Below are 19,162 nucleotides of genomic sequence, written 5' to 3' on the forward strand. Positions count from 1 at the left end.
GGTTCGGTCACATGAAAGAACATTTAAAGACTCTGGAAACAAGTCAACCTTGCAAAATGACGGAAGGACGAACAGGATTCGGTCTAAAAATATTCTATAAGTAACATAAAGATTGGCTATATGTCCTTTTTTATTTTCTTTGAAACGATAATTGGATAAATTGTTACCCTAAGGGCATCCGAGAAAAATATGAACACAGTTTGATGGTTTTTCAGTGATAGAATCACTAATGGATTCTCTGTTTTGGTTATGCAAATGAGTTATTTACAAACACACAGACAATTCCCATAAACTTTATTTTGCTTACAGAATATACCCAGGCATCTTGATATGCATTTACATATGTGAGGAACCAATTCAAATACACCTGCAAGGTTTAGCTATAAAGTAATGAAACAAGAAAGAGAACTTGACTGACGCATTTCAATTATTTGGGTCCTCCTCAAAATCGCTTCCCTACACACTACCTTCCCTAAAAGGAAGCCCTACACACATAAGCTAACTAATGTAGCCCGAGTTCAACAGATATCTTGATTTTTTGTTTGCTACGTTCACTCAAAGTCTTTTATTAAAACATCATCGCTATCACATATTTGTCCTTTCAAGACGCCTACTAGTTCTTCAAGATGCAAGAAGTTATTCAAAGGCAACTTTGGAAAATTACAGGACCGCAATATGTTACCCGTGTTTTGGTGCGTCACCTTTGTCTGTCCTTTCTGATCAAAGTCTTCAGGGTTTGTCTAAATCTAACTTTTACGTTAAATTTGTCATTCATTTAATAATGGTTGCTCACGAGGAATTTGTAACGTGATATATCAGCACTCAATGCTAAGTATCGTATTCGGTCTCATCACTTTATAGCCACACCCCGTATACATAATAAATCACCTTGTTTCAGATGCCTGGAGTCTTTTAATCACCTTACATCTCCTGTAAAGAAAAAACGACCAAGATGACAAACAGAAAGAAAATATAGATTTAAAATGTAAAACAAACCTTGACGATTTAAGATAGAAACGAAACTTGGTTGACAGTAATTAAAAAACAGTGAATATGACAAACGGTTCTGTTTACAAAGACAAATACATTTTAATTACATTCAATATATATATATATATATAATATATATACGATATTTGCGGAGAGAGAGAGATAGGTTACGTTCTGGGAATCAAAACCTAATGGTCTGTTTACAAGGTCCACTCTTTTACATAATCTTATGATCAAGATAACCTCTCAAGATTTTGGAGTATCTTTAAGGAATTGTTCTACTTTTAATGTCGTGTCCTTTATTGGAAGTGAGAGGATTTTCAAATTTCGATGGAAATAAAAAAAGATTTCGAATAAATTGGCCAAACAAATATACTTCCCTGTTTGTGCGGTCTTTCCGACTGGACAGGCTGAGGAATTGACAGGAAGATTTCATTGAGGAATTCTGAATCTTGGAGGAAGGTCAGTACCGAAACATGAAGTTCAACACTTTAGTGGTCCAAAAGCGTAAAAACCTCGTGGTATGTAAATGGCAACTAAGAGGCCACATAATAAAAAGTAATGTTAAAGTAGTCTTAGCAGCTCCCACACAACCCTCCCAACAAGGGCTGGACGCACACGACTTGAGTACGCTTTGTACAGTCAATTTTTTTTTCACTTCCTTAGGTTCATTACCGCAAATCCAGGCTAAGTGGGCTCTCTTGATGTCCTTACAAAAATATTCGCCAGGTGGCACTAGTTGAAGCTCGTGGTCATTTCCATTTCTTCGCACACAGTTGTAGCCACCGATGATTCTTTGACTCCATTGCTGTTCGGCATTCGTTTCATTTCTATGGATCGAGTACCGTTGAGAACTTTACTCCGACAGTGTGAGGGACTGGAGGTCATTGCAGTGGTGCAAGTATTGCGGGAGAGAAGCGACCCTGAAAATAGAAAGAAAAAGTCAATTAAAACAAATGATAATCGCGACAACAAAAGAAAGACTTCAAAAATTCTTTAAGAAACGAGAAATCCTCCCATTACTCTTTTTGTATTTGAGTTTATCAGTGGAAGAGCGCAGAGGTACGTTCCACTTCTTGACTCCAGAACATTGCTGTCCAAAAATACAAATAATTGGTCCAGGATGATATTTGTTTCTTATGCAGGACATGACACTACTGTTCGATTTCATTAATTTTCAGATTGATAGGAATTAGGTTTTAGTGTGTCGTCCAGAGTTACGATCCGATGGAACTGAAAGGGTTGATCTCAAGTATGCTCACCAATTGCAATCTTAAACACAGAATATTTTGCAGATATTAGCAATCATCATCCAAGATACTCTTACATGGTGATATCTAGAATAATACTTGCGACACAAAGTATTTTGCACTGTGGGTGTTAAGAACGTCTTAGGAGGTTGCAGTAAAAGTGTTAGTGAAATTGTGTTCTAACTGCTGGCTTTCTTGTTAGGCACCATCTTCAACTGAACGTATGTTTATGTAGTGTTTCTTTGTTAATTCGGTTTTATTCTGTCTTAATTATAAATAAATGCTATCTGCAGTCTCTATGTTGCAAATAATCTCCATTTAGATCCATAGTGGAGATTAGGTTTCGTCTTTTGTGTGTTTGTGCAGAGAAGATCCATGATTAGACACAGATTGCCTTGCATTTAAGCCATTAAGTGGATATTTGATTGCAACAAGAGGGAAAGCTTTTCTCGGGCTTTCTCTCCTGTCTTAAGGAGGAAATAAACGTATCGGAACATCCTGCTTAGATAATTATAGCAGGAAACAGCAGCGAATGAGAGAGAGAGAGAGAGAGAGAACGAGAGAGAGGGTACAACTCGTTTTTTTTAAACGCAATCTCATACCAGTTTTTATCCAGTTAGCAACATGGCCATAAAATAATGGGTGGTTATTAAATGACGCGTGACTGGCTAATGATGTCTTCGAGCTCAGAGATAAAAGTGCACAGGTGAGCTCAGGTATACGGATAGATCCGCTGAAGATAAAATTAAGGCTGTTCTCGCCAGATCGATGAAAGAACCATCAGACCATTCCACGAATTCATTGTAGCCACACTGATTCCACAACAGCGCACAAAATATCATCCCATTTTCACTCTAATCTTTAACCGTCCCCTTGGTTACTTACACGGGATCTTGTGGCTGTAGATTTGTTCATTAACCCTGTAAATAAATGGTGCCATTTAGTAACAATTCGAGCTAAATGCCGCATTATTTATCGGGCACTTCATTACGCAATATCCAGGCACGTGTTCCGGTATCAAAACGACGTTGCCAGAAATTCCAACCATTTCAGAAGCTTTGCTGTTGCTACAGGAAAAGGCTAAACGTCTAATCCAGCCTGAATTAACACGACCCCATTTGGCAATAAAAGAATTGCACCTAATGGAGTGGGAAACTCATTACCGAGACATTCACTCGAACAAACACTCATCGCAATGTAGCCAGCTTACCCTACGAAATAATGCAAGCCTGTTGCGGCTGTCCCTGAATAAATGACCTCCGATGGAATCCGGGGGAAGGGTCTTCATGGCTCGAGGAATGCGACCATTAAGAGAGCACAGTTATTCGCGTAGTTTTTATAAACGAGAATTAAATTTGTTTGTTTGTTTGCCAGCTGCACATGTGACCAAAATGTAATGCGAGAATTAATCGAATCAGCCAGGAATATTTCGGATAGATTTACGATAAATGGACAAACAAGTGTGGGTATATTTGGTTAGCTGAACTACTTAATCCACTTGAAGATCGTTTCGCCCTCGCATTGGACCTTTATCCCGTTTCCTCTGGTGTCCATTTCTGATTGCTTTTTTTCCTCCGATTGACCCTAAGAATGTCTTTCATTGAGGTCAACCCTTACGTATTATCATACATTTGAAACGTAGATACTGCTGTCTTCGGCAATCATTCTACCGCTTGTATATTTATAGCCAGTTTTCATACGAATGCCACGAATACCTTTTGCTCTTGTGGGTTTACGTAAGGTAACTAGAAGTGCAATTCTACTCACATCGTTGAGATCCACTCCTTAGCCTCTTTTCGAAATTGTTTGAACAGGGGTGTGTAAACAATGATTCTGCTTACCGAGATTAAGTAAGATGATTCGGTGGACATCTTCGAGATCAATTGAAACTCTGTTTTCTACAGCCAGAAAATCTAACAGAAATTCAAAATTCATAATTGCTGTATGGGGGTGGGTGGGATGACCAGAAGATTTCTGGAATTTCTCTTCGTGGAGAGAACTACCTGAATGGCTCCACCGCCTGTTTTGTTATAGGAATCTGTAATAAAATAGCCGCTCTCTCACTCTCTCTCTCTCTCTTTGTGTGTGTGTGTGTGTGTGTGTGTGTGTGTGTGTGTGTGTGTGTTAACAAAACAATAAAACGTATTAATTATTTTTCCCTCTAATATTTCAAATTGTCCTAAAAATGAAGACTGTATCCACAACTACTTGTGCTGCCACAAACATTCCGAATGTATTTCTCATGAATGGCTCCACCGTAAAACAATAATTTTCCCTTTAATTCTCTCTAGGTAGGATGTATATCGATTTATTATTATTATTATTCACATAACTGATATACAGTCAAAACAAGATATGATTTAAACAACAATTTGACTTGTGATACAGAACAATTCAGATTCTACCGAAGAATCTAAGAATAGTCCGTCAGGTAGCGTCGTAAAATAACGACTGTTCCAAGTAATGCTGTTTTTTCTAGCTCATGTGAGGTCACTTCGCTGATGTTTAATTGTTGTAAATAGTTGGATAGCTTCTTTGAAATTGCACCAAGTGCACAGATAACTATTGGGATGACTTTGGTGCGTTTAAGCCACAGTCGACCAATTTCGATTGCCAGTTCTCGACATTTAGTAATTTTTTCCAGTTCTTTGTTGTTATCACTGGGTACTGCGATATCGATAATCCAACCCTGTTAATGTTCGATAATTGTGGTGTCAGGTCTATTGTGTTCCAAATAACGATCAGTTTGTATTCGAAAGTCCCAGAGAATTTTTGCTATTTCGTTTTCCAATACTATCTCTACTTTTTATTATTATTATTATTATATAATAGCCATACTCTAAAATAACCATAACAACCATATAATAAAACAATAATAAAAACCATACTCCTCTAAAAATCATGTTGAGGTTTTTTGCAGGGGTTCGTTTTTAGAAAGGCTAAAAACACCTGTCTGACTTCTAAGGATGTGGAAAACTGCAGCCAGTAAGACAATTTCGAGCATAGTATGAATCTGGGAGACTTTGGCTCTGAACCGCATGAGTTTCCTCGCGTATGAGACAAGAGATTTGAACCCGGCATTTCCAATAATGGGCGGATATCGGTACCAACTTTAGCAACCATTTTTTATCGTTTTTACATAAAGTTTTACATAAAGTTACCATAAAATAGTATATAAATCCGATTAAAGTTTATACGAAGCAATATTTTTATGATTTCCTTCTCAATTTTCTAATTGCTTCCAAAGCCATCTTTAAATACATTACTGAAGAAAAGAAGCAAAACAATGGCTTCAACTTGGCATTGAATCCTTATTGAAAAGGAATGATGGTTCACACCTGTGGATTTTCCTTACATCGACAAAGTTTGCCCTTTAAAATCAAAACAAACGGATATTTATGGTTGTTTTATTCAGTGATTTTCATTCCCAAATCGAAAAGTTTTGTCTGTTTTATTATTAATAATAATTCACACACCCATCCTGAGTTCGTATGCATTCACCTTAAAGAAAAAGAAAAACATAAGCTGTAGAGATTTCGATTTCTGGCTTGTTTGTGATGAAAATTAAGTTCGAAAATTCTGTGAGAATTGCCTCATCAAAAGTACTAACAAAAGACATAGATATACCCTTAACTATAATTTTATGTCGCCGAATTGAAGCCTTTGGCTCTTCATATAATTAATAAATATACCGATTTTCGACAGGGTTATGCGTTTTAAAAAACGCAATACTAAGGCAACTCGTGTTCCTGGTTTGTAACTTCATAAGCCACCAATGATTGCGAAAACGTTTTTTTTTTACCGAGCACAAAACTGATCGTCTGCAACAAATCAAAATGAATTTTGATTAAAATATTAACTGGAAAAATTCATTCTTCACGCCAAAAAGCGCTATTTCTTAAAATAATCCTAAGAAGCATAAAAAATGTGAGTGGATGACAATGATGGCAACGTGATTGCTTAAAACATACTTTATTTATTTATTATCGGTCACATTGTAATGAATATTTGTGAGAGAGGGCGTTACGATCGATTGTCATAAAATATTCCGTGTATCCGGGATGAGGTAATTTTATTGTATTGCTAAGCAAAATTGTGATTTCATAACATAGTACCGAGTTCTCCCATACAATGTTTGTTTAATAGTTGAAAATAGGTAAACAATTTTCATCAGAAGTAACCGAATTTATATATATTCGTTCTAAAAAATAACGCTCTTAGTGTGTTCACGCGAGGTCACGAACTTTTAGATGACAACAGAATCTTTGCTTGATGCAAACGTAAACTTCTGTGGTAAGCATTTCTGCGGGTAGTTTTCGATATTGAGACCACGTTATAATATAAATGAGTTGAATAAAAATAAGCAATTATTTTGGCAACAAACAAAAATGTCATTTATTGATCGTAACTGTCTTACAAGAAAATTTAAAGAAGCCTCTCAAATGCTTAGGATCCCTACACAATGCAATAAAAATCAAGGCTTAATTTTACATCAAGTGTGGTCTGCTTTCATCAAAAAATTTAACTGCCACAGACCTGGGATAGTACGCGTGATACCACAGAACGTGATAGCAATGTTCCAACACGCATACAGTAACGAATTTACCATTTGGATTCTGGTTTATCGATTTATTTAACAGTTGGAAGTTACCAAAAACATCTAATATGTGTAATTAATTGTTAGCAGCCTTTTGTTTTGTAAAAATTTTAGGTATCAGCCCCTGATAATGTAAGCTGTACGACTTACGATACTTGTTAGGTTTTAATTGCTTATTTTTATTTTTATTATTAAACTCCTTATTTACATTATAATGTTGTTTCAATACCGAAAACTTCCCACAGAATCTTTTTTTTTTCTCCTTACTTATACTGGTTATGCTCCAAATGTAAGATTTAACCGGCATTAAAATAACTTGAACATAGTATTAATAATTACGAAGTTTTTCTAGGTCAGTCTGTATTGACATGACCATGAATGTGTTCCCTCTAGGATGACTAGAACATTATAAGGGATTTTTTTTTACCTGAAAGTGAGTTAGCCGGTCTTTATCTTCTGAAACAGACAAATCACTCAATTAACAGGCTCAATGCACTCTCCTCATATATGACTGAAATAGCTTCCATTTATATCAGAATAACTTTTCAGATCGTCAGAAACTCAAGTACTGTTTGTTTGGTTTTTATTCATAAAATGGCGATTTTTACGATGGTGCTTAATACAAGTGCCAAAATGAACCATTTACGGTCTCTCCTTTCGAAATAATTATACGAATTCTTAGCTTGCCACCCATAACATAACGGAAATATTATTCTGGTATGCCCTTGGTACATTGGGTCCCTTAAATGCTTCCCGCTGGGAATTTTCCACAGAAAAGAGAAATTGATGAGTTCAGACTTTCCTTCAATACTACCTTTAGTTCGGATTCGAATCAGTTTCAGAATTACGACGGAAACTACATCACTGAATTGTGTGCGTGTAGTGGCCAGTTTGCATCTTTTTCGGGAGATGAAAAACCCGAATTCCGGTAGGAAAAAATCTTCCACCTCCGCATGAGGCCACAGAACTCATCTGCAGTTGAAAAGCCCTCTACATGTTCTTCTCTTCCTGGACAGTAATCAGACTCGGGTCTTTCAGAATGAATAGCACGCTAGATATGTTACATGTCATCATAAATATGATACTGCTGATCGTTCAAAAACTAATATATCGTAAAAGAGTTCATACATTTTGGTTGCTCTGTAACGTAGTTGGAATGACGATGTCCTGTCTTTGGTTAGAAAGACATATTTAGAATTCACTGTCTTTCCTTTCTAGGTCAGGAGGAAAATTATAAGGACTTTTTAAACCTGGTCTCCTAACAAGGTGAATTTTTTTCCCTTTTGGAAAATCATCAAGAGAATCCACTCAATGGATAAACAACACAGTCGTCCCATTAGCCTGAACTCTCATGTTTAATACGTCTTCAATGCTTGAAGCCTATTCATATACTGAGTGCTTTGTTCAATAGAATTTAAATGATTTTCTTCATAAATTTTGGGCACATATGAAAACCACATTGGAATGTGATTTTTAGAGGATGTTTGGGATTTATTTATTCGTATGGGGTTCTCCCCTCTTTACCCCCCCTTCCCTTTGAGGGAGACTGATTGAGCCCACCTAATGTGGGATTAAGTATGTATCTTATGATTGTAAGTCCGTGTGTGTTCACAGGGCAAGTTTGCCTATTCTGAGGGACGAAAAACCCGTTTCCGGGTGAAAAAAACCCTACCTCCGTACGAGACCGGCTAACTCACCTTTAGTCGAAAGAGACCAGATAAAGACTCCTCACGTTATGGACGGGAATCGAGCCTAGGTCTTTCCGACTAAAGGGCTTCGTCTATACCGACTAAGCTACGGAGGTTCTGATTTTGAGGATATAACTCATTCCAGAAGTTTCAACACAGCAAAGGTGTTTGTGTATATACATTTTTCTGAAATATTTGAAACAGACACCATTAAACTGAAAAAAAAAAAGAAGATAAAAATAGAATGGAAACAATTTTTTTTATGGAGAAAAAAGTGCATCCATAGGATACCATTACTTAATGTGTAATGCACTATTTGTGACGGACAGAACCTCCTTCTAGAAGCACACGTTTGAAGAAAGCCTGCCTTGAAGGCATCTCACTGATCGCTGGACCTGTCATCGTTAGATTCTGTGTCGTGCGATCCTCGGGCAGTTATTTTGTTGACAGAATAAAGGAGCCGTTTTCTCTCTTGTTAGCCTTCCAATGTAAAAGCGAACAACAGGGCAACTGGCCCGTCGTCCCCGGTTAATTGCCATCCATCTGTTGGGTGCAATATTGCTCGGTCCAAGAGATCAAATGATTTCCGGCGTCCTTGAGATTTACTTTACCTTGTGTACGCATGACGATCCAAACGGCCTCCTTCTTTCTTGTTTGCTCCTTGGTTTCGGTGATCTCTAAAGTGGTGGTGGGGGGGGAGGGGGACAGCTTACTTAACTCATATGCGCTAATCCATCTTGTTTACAAACATGTGGCCATGAATGGTGCTAACTGAATGGTAGCGATGCTATTTATTCGTTAAAGATTTGCTTTTGCACGTAGTTCAAAGTGCACTGCAGCTCCTCCTTGTCACTAGAGGGAGCCGCAATGCACTTTGTTCGTGAATGTCATTTTCTGTCGCTTTTATTCAGCTATTAGTAGGAATGCTCTTCTCAAACTTTGTTTCCGAAGATAATTTTTTGCTTATCTTCAAGAAATGGTGATATTTTGATTAGTTTATCTACTGGCTTTTGTATGTTTGAATGGTTCTATTTCTTTTAAGGAGCCTTTGAAGCGGAGTGGAAAACAGTGAATTGAGTCCACAGTACTTTAAACTCTTTATTGATAGGCAAAGGTTTACATGGGTTCTGTTGTTCTTTTCTCTCTTTTCAGAGAGAAATCAAGCACATTAATTTCACACACAGACAAATTTTGCTTATCAAAATATCACTTTAAAAACAAAACAAAAATCAACATATATTAACTGCTTTAACATTTGGCAAACATTGGAGTAGAACCAAAAACTGTCTGTACATTATTTGAAAGACTAATACATTTGCTCGAATATGGACAGAGATGTGTTATTTAGAAGCCAAAGCGCATTTAAAAAAGCAATTATTATTATTATTATTATTATTATTATTATTATTATTATTATTATTATTATTATTTTGTTGCTGTTGTTGTTGTTGCAAGTAGGATGGGAGGCAACAACACATCTCTGCATGTTCTGTTACAGCAATTGCTTCATAAAAACAGTTTAAACATTCAGTCCCCTTAAAGGAACATTCACGCAAATAATAAGTGGAATTAAAATAAGTATATTAACAGATAAGTGGTCGATAATTGTAATAACTGAACAAGCGATGGAATATATATTGCAATAATTCTTGGATTATATGATGCATCCTGAGTGACTTCAATTATTCCAGGATGAATACGAATAAATGCAAACCAACACATATAACCCTTAAATAAGGGGTGAGGAAGTTGCGTGTGTGTTTGCACGTCCTTAATCTTGAGTTCTACGTTCGACGACTAGACTAGAATGGACAAAGGATAATTCTGGTGCACTCGACTCACATCTCTCGTCATTTGGAATTCTCGCCGATATCGGCCATGTTTCTTCCGATGGCCAAAGGACAGAATCGACTACCACAGAGTAGAAGTAAGGAGTTAATTCAGTAGGCCACAGATTGGCCAAGATCAATCATTGGCGGAAAGACGCCCAAATAGGAAAAGGGAAGATTGGGATTATGGGCAAAAATGTTGTGCTCGCGTGTAAAAGCCATCTGCATATAAATAACTTTCAGGAAGGGAAGTCCCGCACTCGATATATCGGAAGGACAAGACAATAAACGGAATTATCTGGATGGGATAAGCCAGTGATGAAGAATTAAATCATCGATTATGTCATTCGAAGGCAATGGAGATCTTTATTGATCGGGTTCAATATCGCAAGAAATTGGCACAGAATTGTGAATAATATTGCAAATGAAATAAAATGATTTCAAGAACAATCATATTTCGAGTTTTAGAAAGCACACGACATACGTTAAGTTCGAGAAGAATCAAGAAGACCATAAGAGCTCAAAAATCCCACGTGGATCTCATTTTGCATTTACAATATGTTGTCACTTCAAGCTGGTCCTCATTGTTAAGAATATGCAGTGTGTATTCACCCCCAGCAAAGAGTGGTAAGCACGGTATAAATGGACTGTGGAAAACCACCCTGTGGTCCCGAATTAACCTCGCCTTTTATGATCACGCATTATGGACATTTAGAGTCAAGTGTCAAGAAAGGTCTAATTGTTGGTACACTTTAGTTGTTTCGGCTTGCAAGCAGTGGCTTATCTGGAACCCTAAGGGGACAGAAATACCAAAGATCACCTCACGAAATGTTACCTTCGAGATACACCAACTTTTGGAAGTGACGATGTGTTGCACTTGCTGAAGATCGTATGAGATGAATTGAATAAAATGGAAAGAACTGCGACATTGTACGAGTTTTATGGAGGGCTAAATGATTGTCCAATTCGAAATGGTGATAGGTTAATCTCCTGAATATTCTTCTGCTGCATGTATATTATTAGTTTTACATTTATTTTTATTTGTTATACACTTTTATTTGTATATATATATATATATATATATATATATATATATATATATATATATATACACAATAATATATTATATTATTGTATATATGTTATACAATATACAATAAGACCAGTTGGAAACGTTAATTTTAGAGGGGCACAAGTTAGAATTTAAATACTATACGTAATATGAATTTCTTGAAAGTAATTAGAAATGGTGTTTACCCAGTAGAGGACGCTTTATTCGTTAGTTCATAAAGCGTCCTCTACCGGCTAAACACGTTTTGCGTACATAATTAAGCAATTGAGATTTTAAGGTTTGTTCAAATCGGTCATTTTACGAATAACGAGAAATCCAATGAAGGTCCTTAAAAAATAAGACATTCAGTTTTAGTAAAGTGTAAAAATTAGCTGACCTTATTAAGTTGCACGTACTTTATTACGTTGCAAGTATTTTAACATACGCATTTTATTTATATATTTCTTCTCTCCGTTAGGAATTGCGTACGTTAAAATTTCATTAAGAAGAATTTTTTGATATAAAGTTATCCCATGAGGCGATTTACATCACACAAGCCTCGCTCACCACATTTTATTTTATAAAAAGGAGCTACATCGGCCTTTATGCGTAGGAAATCTAAACAATATGTACATTATTTGCCAAGCCCCTAGATATCGCCATAATTGATGGCGCTGCGATCAATCAGACGTCACTGCACGCTAAAACAATCACCAATGGTGTATAAGGCCTACGGTTGCTATGCTAATATTATGCAAGATTCAAAACGCTTTAAGTGATCTTTCTCGTTCCAAGTGCACGGCAGATCGTGGATGAGGGATGACTGAGTTAGTTTCGGACAATAAATTCGGTATCAAATAAATTGTGAGTTTTGCACGAAAGAAGGAACACTCGAGTTGCAGGGAAATAAAATGCCGACGGCACTTGCATGAAAATAATCGATATTATCGCGTATAAGTGTAATTAATCGTGATCTCTTTATGGCGATACTGCGACTAAAGTCATGACGAGCTTCAGAAGACAAGAATTAATTAGCTGAGTACTCTTCGGATGGGGGGGGGGATGCAGCAATTTGAGAAATGACTAGCAGAGGGGCCACCCCAAGCAACTGACTTCGCACTGTTCACGTCGACAAATTAGTGAGACAAGTGATGGTGTTTCCCGTGGGATCTCCAGCAACCACTATGAGTTTTCAAAAATAACTTCGAAAAACCCATAAGTGTAGCTTCCAAAAGTGCTCAACTATTTTCGCTCTTCTCCATTAGAAAATGACGCATACGCAAATACATGTGTTCATTCATGAGAGAGTTCCTTGAGACAAACGCATGGTTTTTCTCTACGGAAGTGTCACACGTAAAACGAAGTTCTTCTTGAAGTTCTGTATATTCCACTGTCTCGAAGACTCCCTCCGTAATTGGAAAGCGTTGATCTCAAAGAGAGCGATGGCTTCAACACCCATTTCAGGTAGTGGAAACGATGTTTGTCCGCACAACAGCTCTTCATTGATAAACAACCTGAAAGATAAACACAGTTTAACAATTGAATGTTTTGATTAATTTTTCGCAACGCAATTTTTTCAATAATCACATGACTTAAAAAATAAAAAAAAGCACAAGAGAATTGCCAACCACAACGGAGCCAGCAACTACAGCTTGCATATATTGATAGAGCTTCCTTTAAAAAAATAAATAAATAAAATAAAAATAAGAATGAAATAAAAACTTTTTTTTTTCTTAAGTGAATTTTTTGTGTCATTTTGAGAAATATAACGATAAAAAAGACGAAAAAGAAAAATGAAGAAAAAGATTCTTAATGTCCACTTTCAAAACAAAAATTCCCTGTACTTGGCGACTGCCTTTTAAGACTGACAACTAAGTGAAAACCTCAAAAAAAACAACAACTTTTATAGTTACATTTAATACTTGATATAAAATAAAAATGATTAAAAAAAAATTGTTTTGGAGAGTTATGCACAGGCGTGGTCAGCACGTTCCTGTACTCTTCAGAATGCCGCACGTGACATCGGAAATTGACATGAAGCACTTGAAGGCACGTGACGTCATTGGAATGTACTCGGATTTGTTTACTCTGTATTCAATGCGTCTGCTACTCAATGTATTCTGATAAGAGAGTTGCATGTTAAATAGCGGCCTTTAAGAACTAAGCAATTTGTGGTGCGTAATGTGTGCATTTTTATATTATTATTTATTTGTAACGCTTAAACACTTAAGAATTACGAGCTTAATATATTGTACACAATACGAATAATTCTGCTTCGGTTTTTAATTAATTAAGAAGGCAAAAGAAGTTACATTAAAACAGCAACAAATTCTTTATTTCATTTAACGAAAATAATAATAATAATAATAATAATAATAATAATAATGATAATTGCATCAGGACAATTTTTTTGTTTCATGCATGACTAGAGAATTAATAGAATTTAAAGTAAGAAATATGAAGGAAGAGAAATGTTTGTAATATTCAATATTAGGCAGAAAATTTTAAACTTGGACCTACCTGGAATTTTCTTTGCTGTAAACTCCAATCAGTATTCCGCTACTATAGGGCAAAAATACAAGCGGGGGAGGATAAGGAAAGGTGCAGAAAGGAATAGGTCAGTAAAGATAAAGAGGAAAAATAGGCGAGATCTACGGCCCGCAGTTTGGATATTTAAAATCCTATAAAATTGACTTTAGAGCTTAGTTGATGTTATAGTACACTGATTAGTACATTGCTTTTGTTAGTAAGTGAAAATTAGTTTCCGGTGCAGATTTTTTTTTTTTTTAAACACATTTTCTGTTAATCAAGCATAAGATTAACAGTCTACTAATACTTCGAGTGACTTTTATCTTCCTGCTGAAATAAAATGCTTAGTTTATGTATTCATTACCTCGATTTTACTTAAAATTCTTGTTTCAAATTGAAGTATATAAATTCATAGTATAAACTTAAATTTATTTTAAAAATAATAATTCCGCTAAAGATTTTTATGGCCCACTTTAAAGTTTAAATTTCATATTTGAAGTGAGGGATTTGTACTTTAAATTTTTATTTAAATATATAATTTTATATTCGGACATTAATTTTGTTTTTATTTTATTTTTAAAACAAATTTAATTTTTGCATTCTGCTTTTATTTATGTATTTTTAATTTAGTACTCACCTTTAATTTAAACCGACACTGAATTTAAATTTTAGATTTATTTTTATTTTGTTTAATTTTAATTATATTTTTATTAAATATAAAATTAATAAAATATTAGGCAGAAATTCAGCTTAAAGCATATTTTACATATTTATATAATATATTTTAATTTTTTTATATATAGAATTAGACATGCTTTTAATCCAGTGATATCAAATGTTGATGAATGATGTCCCTACACGAAATTTAACATTTTAGATTTGAGAAAAGCTATTTCACATGAAATAAGATGTCATATTTTAACATTTTGAAAATATATACTTAGTTTACACTTAAATCATTTTAAAATTAATTACTGTAGTAGTTAGATTAACTTTAATAAATTGTTTTAAATACTGTATTTCCATCTTTAATGATAATTTCAGCACAGTACTGTATTAATAATAAATTATCATTTGTCCAGTTCTGTTTCGGCTGCCACCTGGAAGCAAGAATTGTAAGTTAGTTCTACGTGGGTTGGTTAGGCTTAATTAGTTATGGTTACTTACCTGAATCGGTAACTTTTCTTTTAAACTGATTTCTGATTTTAACAGAATTTTATTAAAAATCAGTGCTAGGTTCGAATAGTTTTCTCTAACCTCTTCTATTTGATCCGAAGTATAAAAAAAACAACAGGAAACTACTTCCTGAAACAAAAGGTAAGTGTTGCGGCTTTGCCGATGAGTGTTTTGCATACATGACTCTTATTACTGAAGTGATACACAATACCGTGGAATTAATATAACATCGGCTGCACAGTAGCTGTGTATCGGTTATTATAAGCAGCAGCCTGAAAAGAATCATTATATTAACTTATTTACTGTGACAATTTTTCCTTTGATTCTGTTGTATGAATGAAGTGTATTTGATTAAACTGTTCCCGCAGAATATTCTCTCTCTCTCTCTCTCTCTCTCTCTCTCTCTCTCTCTCCCCATGTGTTTCATTTCGCTCCTAAATCATTTACAAAGATTAAGTAACACATCTTGTGACAACTGCTTATTTTTCATACCGGCTTGACTATCTCCGCTACTTGACCTCATACAAAAGTGTTCTATATTCACTGAGAATAGATTAGGCTTAATGTATTTTTGAAGTTAGTTTATTTTATTTTTTTAGTGGCGTCTCTAATAACACTGGAACGAGTGATTACGTCTTTAAAGCTTATACAGCTCTGCAATTAACAATGACATTAGTAAGTATAGCACACAAAATGCATGCACACTCTATAGGGGACGTTTCAGTACCGTGGATTGGCTAGGATTTGGATAAGGTGACCAAACACGGAATTTTTTTGAGTTCCACGTTTGGTTATGGTAAGGCTGAGTATTATGTGATAATTTGGGATCGGAACTCAGTTAGGATATTCCAAACAGGAGTGATAGACGATAATAGGCGTTAAAAGGGATTGACGTTTTTAACTACTACAATTGTGTAGATGCAGAACCCGCCTTCATGATGGTGAGATCATTTTTCCCTTTGGGTTTTGTAAATTTGAAAACCGGATTTCTAGTTTGCCAAAGTTATTTCCAAAATCACATGTTCTGTTCATATGTTTGTTTCAGCTCATTTTTTTTTTTTTAAATAATAAATGGGGCATATATTAGAGGTTACTTACGAGGCCTCGCAATCACTCTTCGTCTGCACCTACATTGCAGTACCAACCACAGACTCTGGCGGAAGTTTTTGTTAAATCCCGCATAGATGATGGGATTCAGAGCGCTGTTAGCATACGCTGTGAAGGTGGCGAAGTATGACACTGCGGTGAACCACTTGGGCAGCTGCAAAATGGAAAGAAGGAATTAGTTGGAACAACTTTGCCTTTGATGACTTATTTATTAGTAATTTGTTAGACAATTTGTGGATTAAATATTTTCGTTTAGATCATCGCCCATGTCCAGTTCAACAAACATCTAGCCTATTTGATAACTTTGCCTGAAGAACTGAACTCACCTGACATGTCCAGACACGTTTGGTCATTGAAATATGATTTTGTTACGCGTTGGATATCTAGAACATAAAAAGGATGAGCAATCCAACATGCATGGTATTTATCCATTCAGCTTACCAACAGACATGTTTGCAAACATGTCTGTTGGTAAGCTGAATGGATAAATACATTTTTTTTGTACTCATTAGCCTTTTCTGCCTGCTGAGTTGCACTGGGGAGGATGTTTCGCAGTTACAGCAGAACGAACTAAAGCTATGACGATGAGTCCAGCGTATTATTACCTCTGTTCTTCTCTTTCGCTGCGCGTTATTCCAGCTTCCTATGCAGGGTTCGCGTGTTACTTGGATGCGACTACTTGTTAGTACCACTCCCAACCGACCTGTCGCCTAGTCTGCCGCTGGGGGGATATATTCTTGGCTGTAGAGGCGTATGTTCACGGGGCCGATTTGCCTGCTTGCGGGATGAAAAACGCCAGATAAACTGGCGGGAAAAACCCTACTGCCCGCGCCCAAGACCGGCTAACTTGGCTATGCCTGAGGAAGGCCTTAAAGTTCCTCACGTCTTCGACGGGAAGCGAACTTGGGACACTCCTTCCCCAGGCATGGTTGCGTAGCGTAAAGCCATTAGGCTAACCGCGCGGGCTGTATTATTACGTCTGTTGATTACGGGTATTCTTGTGGTTAGTCTTCCTGTCTCCAGGAATGAATAACCTGAGTTTCCGGATGAATAAATCTTGCTGCTTCCGCATGAGATCAGCTAACTCACCTTTACTCGAAAAGCCTCATAAAGATTCTTCGCCGTCCACACGGGCTTCCGACCCAAGTCTTTCAATAATAATTTTTTGACAAAGTTTTTTGTTTTTGACAAAGACTAATAATAATAATAATAATAATAATAATAATAATAATAATAATAACAATAATAATCCCATCTTTGATAAAAATCCCAGCACCATCTGTGTGTCCAGTGGCAAACTTAAATGGCAATTTCATTTACTCTTCCTTGACATATAGAATATAACATTCGTTCCTACGTGGCAACATAATTATGTATTATCCATTCTTACTACAGGTAAAAAACATTTGGTTTCCTCATAGAGTCATTTGTTTTTCTTTGATCTCTGTTAGTGTTCCTTGTCTGGATCCCATTGACCTGCCACAACCTCAGACCGGGGGATCCGGCAGCATCAACAAGCAGGGAATGGATGCCCTTCGGTTTGTTTGTAATATAAAGGGAAAAAAATGTCCTTGACAAAAATTTCATATCTATATAATATATGAAATATAAGCCATATCTATAAGTTAAGAACTGAACTATGGTGCATTTTCTTGCTTATTCGTCCATAATAATTAAAAAAAAGAAAATTATTTCTAGAGAAAACCAACGCTGTTTGTATAGTAAATGGCAAACTATCTCACACGTTCCTACTCCTACTAAGTGAAGAGCGAAGGGTAAACTTTTCCAATATTTTACATTTACAGAAGAAGAAGAGAAGTGGATTTTGTTTTCGTGATCCTTCTGAGTTGTTCTACGGGTGAGCTTTGTGATAGCCGATATCCAGCTACTTCTCCGACAAGTGTGTCCATCACACGGATGGCCCTGCAACTTTATCTATAGCAGAAGTAGCAAAGCGATTGCTTTCTGAGCCACACCGCATTTTTTACTCCCATTTTCTCGGATTATTGTAGAAAGGTTCAACCTTTGAAGTCCATGAATGGAAACTGCAGTGAGCAGAGAAGACAAATTTGTCATTTCTATCCTCGAAAGCTTTCTTTTGCTTTTACTGCTCGGTGCGAAAGTGTGGCTAGTCTCTGTTTACTATTCTCCTGTCACCCAATCGATAACATAGAAAAGAGAAGAAAGAATCGTTTGAATATTCCTTTTCTAAAGAAGAATGTTGGGGAAGAATGTCGATAAGCAAAAGGAGAATTCTACAAGGATATCTGAATTACATTTGAAGCAGGTGGATCAGGAAGCGAGTCATTGAAGAAAAGAGTACGAATCGATCGCAGTCTTTTCTCCAATTTCAAAGTGATTAAAGATCAGCAACATTGAAACCCTTACCGCCCCACTTTCGTAGCTGAAATGTCCAAATTGAGAATAGAGCATGGCCACTTGCAGAGGCATCCAACACCCCACGAATACGATGAGAACGACACACACCATCTTGATCACCTGAAAAGAGAAATATCGAAGCATTATCGGCATTATCTCTCTGTGTTGCTGCTAACTTTACCCAATCCTTATATTCGTTTGCAATTAGCTTATTGTCCACAAAAAAAAAAAAAAAAAAAAAAAAAAAAAAAAGTGCGGCACTAGAGCATCGTTATATGTGAACTGTCCCGTGCTTAATATGATGACAAGGCGGAAGATTTCGTAATGGCGGTGATAGATTTATATGTCTGTACGCAACTGTGAGGAATACCCATCAGCAAGCATAGAAAACACCAGGTTTATTCGACGGGATTTCTATCGATTAATGATAGAAATGCCGTCGAATTTTTGAACGATTTGTGTAAGCTATCAAAAGACGGTAGGAAAAGAAAATGTGGACTCATTTTTATTTCTTTAAACTCTCTCAACCGTGACGTCTCAGATGGTCGGTTAAAAATAAACGCAGT

General features: G+C 36.1%; 1 protein-coding gene across 2 annotated transcripts in view; it reads right to left on the bottom strand.

The window, feature by feature from the left end:
* Positions 1 to 1,159: 1,159 nt before the first annotated feature.
* Positions 1,160 to 19,162, bottom strand: part of LOC150099140 (QRFP-like peptide receptor) — a 109,207-nt gene continuing 91,204 nt past the window's right edge. Inside the window, exons 4-6 of one of the 2 annotated variants that reach the window (XM_090403761.1) lie at positions 18,606 to 18,716; positions 16,209 to 16,371; positions 1,160 to 1,913 (exon numbers count right to left, since the gene is read on the bottom strand). In XM_090403761.1, coding sequence (XP_090259887.1) covers positions 1,726 to 1,913; positions 16,209 to 16,371; positions 18,606 to 18,716 — 462 coding nt within the window. In that variant the 3' untranslated portion in view covers positions 1,160 to 1,725. Of the gene's footprint in view, positions 1,914 to 11,527; positions 12,920 to 16,208; positions 16,372 to 18,605; positions 18,717 to 19,162 lie in introns of those variants that run through there. The other variant, XM_090403762.1, reaches the window with a different exon arrangement.

This window comes from Typopeltis vanoorti, chromosome 14 (genome assembly GCF_054136105.1).
Source record: "Typopeltis vanoorti isolate ZY-2024b chromosome 14, IOZ_Tvanoo_1.0, whole genome shotgun sequence".
NCBI classification, from domain to species: domain Eukaryota; kingdom Metazoa; phylum Arthropoda; class Arachnida; order Uropygi; family Thelyphonidae; genus Typopeltis; species Typopeltis vanoorti.